The sequence below is a fragment of the Carassius carassius genome, chromosome 12, assembly GCF_963082965.1.
Source record: "Carassius carassius chromosome 12, fCarCar2.1, whole genome shotgun sequence".
Taxonomy (NCBI): Eukaryota; Metazoa; Chordata; class Actinopteri; order Cypriniformes; family Cyprinidae; genus Carassius; species Carassius carassius.
The window spans coordinates 6,716,859-6,725,280 of record NC_081766.1 but is presented as its reverse complement, the minus strand read 5'-3'; the positions used below and the strand labels follow the sequence as shown (position 1 = coordinate 6,725,280).

General features: G+C 35.6%; 1 protein-coding gene across 4 annotated transcripts in view; it reads right to left on the bottom strand.

The window, feature by feature from the left end:
- Positions 1–3: 3 nt before the first annotated feature.
- Positions 4–8,422, bottom strand: part of LOC132154631 (kin of IRRE-like protein 1) — a 45,163-nt gene continuing 36,744 nt past the window's right edge. Inside the window, exons 11-15 of one of the 4 annotated variants that reach the window (XM_059563268.1) lie at positions 7,416–7,632; positions 5,299–5,406; positions 4,736–4,860; positions 3,107–3,187; positions 4–2,534 (exon numbers count right to left, since the gene is read on the bottom strand). In XM_059563268.1, coding sequence (XP_059419251.1) covers positions 1,989–2,534; positions 3,107–3,187; positions 4,736–4,860; positions 5,299–5,406; positions 7,416–7,632 — 1,077 coding nt within the window. In that variant the 3' untranslated portion in view covers positions 4–1,988. Of the gene's footprint in view, positions 2,535–3,106; positions 3,224–4,735; positions 4,861–5,298; positions 5,407–7,415; positions 7,633–8,422 lie in introns of all 4 variants that reach the window. The other 3 variants (XM_059563267.1, XM_059563269.1, XM_059563266.1) reach the window with 3 other exon arrangements.

The following is an 8,422-nucleotide window of genomic DNA, read 5'->3' as shown; positions in this document are numbered from 1 at the left end:
GTATGTTGTTAGTGTATGACCATGAGTCAGTATGAAAGATGTTTTTATTTTATAATAGTGTGGAAAAATAACCACATACAAAAAAAAAAAAAAACATTGTAAAAGTTTCTGTGGGGAAAAAGCACATGGGTCATTTTTTTCTTTTGTACTTTACATTTTAACAGATGAATAAAACATAAATGAAATAAAGTTAATTATAAACAAATGAAGTACAGGTATTTTTTAACAGGAGCTTGAGGAAATGTATTTTGAGTCACACTGAAACATGCTCACAGTCACACAATATAAACAGTATTAGACATTCACTCCCTCATCTTTCCATCTCAAATTCATTGTCTTCTCATAATTCATAAAGGTGCCAAATAAGTCTCGGTCATTAAGGTATCTAACGTTAATAATGAAAACCCATTTAAGTGGCTCCTATAACCAATTAACTGTAAAAGTTCTACATATTTCAAAAATGAGCCGCTAATTTGTTGTACCAAAAGGGATTGATCATTGCATATTTTGAATGTTCAAAACATTTGAACATAGACCAAGGCTCATGTACATTTCAGTAGATTAATCCTAAATCAAGCCAGATTTAAACTCAACAGCAGAAACATCTTTTGCACAAATTCAGCTTTACTGCAGAGCAGAAAGGTTTCTGAGCTCATAAGACCTTTAATTTGCATAAAAGAGATTTTACAGAAACTCATGCCTTGAATGATTAAATTGCTTCCATTCTAGTATTATTTTAAACTTTGCTCTTGTGATCTGATTCTTCATCCGTTTCCAGAATTTAGACAAATGTGCAAATCATGAACATAAAAAAAACAATTCCTTTACATTGCTTATACCAAAAACCATTCGATCTCTGACCCCTTACCACTATCTTAGAAAAATATTATAAAAGCATTTTGAAATGTAATTTAGTTCAGATACAAATATGGAAAAGCACTCTACTCTACTTTGAAAGTGTTAAGGACAAATACATAGACACTTGAGAGAAAGAGATTCATCACATTCATTTTTTTCCTCCACGTCAGCAAACACACACTCATCCACACACACAGGAACACAGAGCATCAAATACTTGTGAGGTTTTCTTGGAAGGAGGCAGAGTGTGTGTTCAGAGAAAAGTCTGTAAGCTCACTTTGACACACTTTGAGTAGCATCCATCTGTAAAAAATCCTAAAATGTTACATAACTCCAGCTTTCAGAGTTAAAAGCACTGGTGGCATTTACCCAGACACTCACTTGTCCATCCTATCAGAAGAGTTCAGAAGAGTTCAAACTGGCAGCAGACAGCTATTCCTACGAGGAGCTCGGGCAGTGTGAGCAGGGGTGAGCGGGCCGTACGGTAAGTTATTTCACAAGCGATTGTCGACACTTGCAGAATTATTCAGCTCGCTGACTTGTTCTGCAATATCACATTGTGGATTATACAACTTTGGGTGAGCCCACCCACAATTGCCATAATTTAAAACGCATAATATTTTATTAGGTTGAGTGATGGGACAGATCTAAAAAGGTCCAGTGTAAACTCCAGTGCATAGCAATCAGGCCTTCACTGGGCTTTACATCTAAAAATTGATGGCTTCTGGTGCCCTCCAGCCTTTTATTGGCCATTCTTTCAGCCAATACCAATTCACATGGAGAAAACAGTCCAATAGCTGCTTTGCAGTGTCTTATTTTGGTGCAGATATTTTAGACAGTTGGTTTCGCCACATCAACCTCTTCTTAAAATTTAAAAGGAAAGATGATAAGGTTCACACACTTTCTCTCCAGTCATCGCTGTGACCTCTTCTGCTGCAGTCATTTATTAATTTGGCACTTTTTTCTCTAAATCACGTTGTTGTAAAGGTAGAAAACAATGTGTGTGTGTGTTTGTGTGTGTTTGCATATAGTTGCATTGGAGAGTTTTCATACTGTAAGAGTTTGTAAAAAGGAGCATGTGTACCATATATTTTCTTCCACGGAAGTGCTTTTATGTTGGTAAGTGTGTTTTACACATGAGTCTGCATTCTCTGCGTGTGTCTCTGAGAGTATTCTGTAGGTGGGGTTGAATATGGAAATTGGGCAGAGCTGGGGTGTTTTCCCACGTTAGCATCTTGACTCGTCCCCACCCCTTGTCCAGTAGGATACATTTCATAGGCTGGTCCTGCCTCCGAAGGCGGGGCGAAACCTAACCTGTATTGAGGTGTTGTTGAATAAGCGTAGCTGTCAAAAGCCAGTGGATTGGTTGATTCCAGCAGGCCACGCTCTCCAGTATAGTCCGTGGTCTTGGAGACAGGGTTGGGTGGAGCTTGGATTTGCGACACCCTGGCAATGGTGTTAAAATGGGTGTATGTGTTGTGAGCCATTCGAGATGTGGGACGGGGCTCGTAACGGCCCATGGGTGCCGGATGAATGTTGGCCACTGGGCCACCAGCTGACACCGAAACTGAAGCAGGATTTGGTGGCCGAAATTCCTGGTACAGCAGGGAACGGTTAGAGGTGCGGACCTCATCATGTGTTGTAGCTCGAACATTGTAGTAACCATTGGTGGGGTCCTGGAATTACAAATATATAATATTTTACTGCAATGCACTAATTGGGGTTTATGGTGCAGTCACAATTAACATACTCAGGTCAGTTTTATGGGTTAAAGTGATTAAGAGTTTTGTGTGAAGCACATGCATTTTTCATGCATTTTTCACTTGAGTTGGTCATTCACCAAATGCAAATTCTCCACACTGATCAAAAAATATTTTTGTGCTTTGCAGAAATTTCACTAATGTGACCGGACATTTATTTCTGGTTTATAGGTACTATATAGGAGTATGTAAACATCTGTGTTTGCACACACTATCATTAAAAAAAGTGTGGAGTTGGTAAGAATTTTAAATGTTTTTCAAAATATGGTGACCATTTATTTAATCAAAATACTGTAAAACAGTAATACTGTAATATATATACACACACACACACACACACACACACACACACACACACACACACACACACACACACACACACAATACTTATATTGTATACTTCTATACTTCTATAGAAAGTATAGCTATACTTCTCCTCTAAGTATAGCATTCATGTGTACAGTATATGTGCCTGCTCTGTTCCTTACCTTGGACTCATACTCCTCCACCTTGGGCTCCAGCGTCTCGCTCTGGACGTCCTGCTTCAGCTCCATGTCATCTTTGAAGGGCTGGGTGGAGGGAGAGAGGGAGACAGAGGGAAGAAACTAAACCATCAAACGACAAAACACACACACGGAGAGAGGGAGGAAGAGAAGGAGAGAGAGAGGGAGGAAAACAGGATATCAGCTTTTATCAGAACTGGTGAAAAATAGATGTTCTTTAGTTTGTGGTGGAAAGAAAGTCACCATTAGAAACTCTTTTTACTAATAGGTTTATCTTTTCAATTCAAAATCTTTTCAATTCAAAAATCTTTTCAATTCAAAAATCTTTTCAATTCAAAAATCTTTTCAAAAATATCTTTCTTTAATTCTTTCACTGTTGTGGATAAAATTAAGAAGGAACGGCCCAATTTAAAAAGCACTAAAAATGGTGGCTCCTAAACTCACTAAGTATGTTTAAATGCACTTTAATATTTTCATTTCAGACAGACTAAAAATCATGTAAATCCTTTATTTTGAATAAAAATATACCAGTGACTAGATAATGTGATTGTAGAGATTTTATAGAGCAGTTAAACCATATTCTACGGAGCCCCCCACATGACATGCAGGAAAAAATATCAGGCTAAATTGTGTGCACGATTTACTAATTCGTTCCCTCAATGTACTAAAACGTGCACACGATTACTATTGCGTTCCCTCGATTTACTATTTCGTTCACTTGATTTATAAATTGTGCACACGATTTAGCAAATCGAGGGAATGCAATAGTAATCGTGTGCACGTTTTAGTACATTGAGGGAACTAATTAGTAAATCGTGCGCACAATTTATTTATTTTTTCTTGCATGTCATGTGTGGGGCTCCATAATATTCAAATAAACAACAGAAGCTTCCAGCAACAAGTAATTTTTCTGTTTACACTGAAAGCAAAATTTCTAACAGAATATAATCACAACAATCACAATATGTTTGATATTTCATACAGCAACACTACCATTCAAAAGTTTGGGATCAGTGAGATTTTCATTTAAAAGATCAGATAAATTCAAATGAATAAAGAAACCTTTATTTAGCAAGGAGGCATTAGAATTGTTAACAGAATATTTCGATTTAAAATTAACGCTATTCTTCTGATATTCTATTCATCAAATATCCTGAAAAATACGGTTTTGTACAACTGTATTCAAAATAGTACAACTGTATTCAACATCGATGACAATAAGAAATGTTACTGAAAGCACAAAATCAGCGTATAAAAATAATTTCACAAGGATCATGTGACGGGAGTAATGGTGCTAAAAAATCAGCATTGACATTATAAGAATAAATTACAAATTCAAAATTAGTTTAATAATTTTTAAAATTACATGATTTTTTTTTTTAATAATATAATTAATATAATATTACTGTTTTGCTATAAGAAAAATCTTAACGACCCCAAACCTTTGAAACTGCAGTGCTTCATAGTGCACAATGTTTTAGAAACCAAGTGTCTGACAAGTCTCTATTTCTTGAGTCTCAATTTTTTATGGTAACAAAATAGCATGTCTGAGCATATATTTATGAACGTTATATCAGACAGCCTGACAGTCTACGTTATGCTATAGATACTCACAGAATACATAGCTTTTACCATTCGTGTAGCTGTGGAAGCGCTGGCAGCCTCTTCCTCAAGACTGTGAGTCTCCTTGTTGACCGTTTCCACTTTAATGTCTGGCTTCAACGTGACTCCACGACGACCTGGAAGCATAATAGATCACTGACACAAAGCCTCACATCATTTTAATTAATGGTTCCATTAAATCACAGCAGTTTATGATGCAAGAAAATGTCACAATACAAATATCTTAATAATAGCCCTAAAATAGAATTATTATTGAATTAGAATTACGTTAATAAATAAATATAAAACATATTATTACATGAAATAAAAAATATAATTTATCATTTTTCTTTCCTTTTAGAATTTGAGGTAAAATATGACCGATGTTTTAGACAGGCTTTTTTTCTTTTCTGTATTCTAGCCACAAGGGGGCACCAAACCATAATCAAGCATTTTAATAGATTTTTTTTGTTCACCATATCAGAGAATTGCCTCAGAAAATTTGACAAATTCATCACAAAGAACATGAACATGAAACACACTCGGAGCCACACACAAATACACAGTGTACTCACTGGCTTTGCGCTGTCGATACAGATAGAATATCAGAGCAAACAGGAGGAGAAGAAGCAAAATGGAAGATCCAACAGATCCACCTGCTATCACACCTACAGGCACTATATCTGAGAGAGAGAGAGAGAGAGAGAGAGAGAGAGGGAGAGACAGAGAGAAAGAGAAAGAGAAAGAGAAAGAGAAAGAGAAAGAGAAAGAGAGAGACAGGCATGAAACATGCTGACACTATATCTGAGACTGAGAGACAGGAATGAAACAGAAATACAGTAGCATCTGTAGGTAATATAAACATCTAAGTCAAAGACAGATGGGTATAATATCTATACTCACTACTGTATTGTGTTTTATACAAACAGATATGTTTAAGAGCAAGGGACTGACAGGTATTAATCTACAGATGTAATATCTTAGAGACAGGTATGTAAATCACTTACAGACACTGCAAAAGCATCTTAAGTGAAAGTTCTGCTTAAGTTTCATGCAACTTGCAGATTTGCAAAAATTAAAATTAAATAGTATATATATATATATATATATATATATATTTTTTTTTTTTTTGTGCTGCCCTTCAGGAGCTAATACTTGAATGTTTCCCAGAAGACAAAATAAGTACAACTTACCATCTTCATCCAGTTTGAAAAAGCTTACACACCTGCCCCTGGCTCATCAGTAAAGTTTTCTTTTTTCTTTTTAAAAGATTGCCTGAATTTTTTCCTTCAAGAAATACTATGGACAACTTATGTTGTAAAAAATATATACATACAGAGGAAAACTGAGTCCTATGTTTGTTGTATGTCATTTTTCTCTAGAGGACCCTTTGTGTAACATACCTTATTAAGCAGTGTTGGGGAAAGTTACTTTTAAAAGTAATGCCTTACAATATTGCGTTACTCCCTAAAAAAGTAACTAAATACGTTACTTAGTTACTTTTTATGGAAAGTAATGCGTTACATTACTTTTGCGTTACTTTCACGTTACTTTTTAAATATGAGCAGGGCTTGATTGTTTTTGATATAAGAAGTTCTATTTATAGCAAATGTAAAAGCCCTTTCACACCAAAAAGTGTAATGAATAAACCAAAGGATGAAGGAAAAGTAAATTCACGTCTGTACAGTAGAACACAGGAGAAGAAGGTTCAACACTCTTCAGCAATAAAAAAAAAACAATGAAGCACAATTGTTAGTTTATCTAAAGTCATTTTTAATTATTAGTATGGTTGAACTGGATCATTAAAGGTCAGCAGCAAAGACACTGTTAATAAAATGGGAATAGATACATTTGTGTTATTTAATATATTTAGTTATTGCAGGTTTGCGTCATATTCTGAGTTTGCATTTCAATGTTTTGATTAATTTTGATGAATACTAAATCTGTTTTTTCTTTTTTTTTTTTGTGAGTGGGATGAATTAATGCACATTCACATTTAGTCTAGAACTACAGTAACATGTTCACACAGCGCACACAACGCCTCCATACTTCCGATTTCTCCCAATATGGGAACAGGAGGCTTGTCAGTCAAAAAATGGGAATACAAAGTAACTGGCGTTACTTTTTTGAAAAAGTAACTCAGATATTTTCTTGTAAATTACAAAGTAATGCGTTACTTTACTAGTTACTTGAAAAAAGTAATCTGATTACGTAACTCGCGTTACTTGTAATGCATTACCCCCAACACTGTTATTAAGTATATCAAAATATCCCAAAGTGTTAGATTAAAGTTAGAAAACTTGTGTAATCTAATGAAATATGTTACAAAAACATTTCAAAGCCTGCATTTTGTAATCTGTAGTGAAATAATTTTTAAAAGTAACCTTCCCAGCCCTGATTAAAAATACGGGTGTTATACACCTACGGACACTATCTGAGTGAAAAAAAGATTAGATCTACAGCCATTATACATCTAAGAGAAGGACACCTAAACACTACACTATATCTGTGAGAGAAACAGACAGGTATTATACCTACAGATGCTATATCTGAGAGCGAGAAGAGAAAGAGGTATTACACCTGTAGATGTACTATATCTGAGAGAAAGAGTTATATGCATACTACTTTATCTAACAAAGAGACCTAGTGAGAGAATGAGACAAGTTTATAGACACTATATTGTTTTTCTGACCAGTCTCCTCCAGTGTGATGATCATGGTTCCTGGTCCAAACGCGTTCCATGCCGTGCAGTTGTAGGTGGACTGGAAGTCGGCCTCCATGACATTATTGATGGTGAGCGTGGACAGAACGGCGCCCCCTTGTGACGCAGGTCTACTCTGCTCCACTGTGTACCTCTCCAACAGCGTCCCTCTCTCTTTTTCCCACACGTTCTCCTTCCAAGCCCAAACCTACAGTAAAACATGTATGCATTCACACACGCACATTAGTAAACTGCTGCATGAGAATGTCATATATTTTTTAAAACACACACACACACACACAAACACACACACACAAACACACACAGGCAGGGGTTCACAGGCATTATAGCTCTTTTAGGATTTTGCTCTGAACTGTGGGAGAGCAGACAGTTCATACTAAATGAACAACACTCCATCAAATATTCACAGCGCTAATATCCCTCTCAAGCTGACAACAGAGCGACGGTGAGAGCAGGGGACGCCACAGAAAGGACGAGAGGATGAGGAACAAGAACATATCCCACTCTCCTTTCCTCTCCTCCACTTTCTTTCCTCATTTTTTTTCCCATTATTCATTATCTCATAAGTACCATCTTCACATTAAGGCCAGTCCTGTTGTGTCACGTCTCACTATCCAGTGAACGATCAGACAGAGAGCACCAGAGGAGTGTGAGTCTCTATTACTAAATTCTGCACAACAATACTATTATGGACAAATCTAGTTTTAATTTAATCTTTATTCCCTTTAATAACCTACTTAAATATTACCCTAATAGTATTCTATTTTAAGTTTGTGGACTGTTTATTAATTAAAAAAAAAAAAAAAAAATCTTATTTTATTTTTAATTTTTACTACTTGCTCCCTTCACGTTTTGTGATTTATTTTTTTGCAGCTATTTTAATTGATAATTTATAAACTATTATTTCATTTGTTAATATTACAATTTGTTTACTATTTTTAAAACTGCTATTTTTGCTTAACTTTGCACACTGTTAT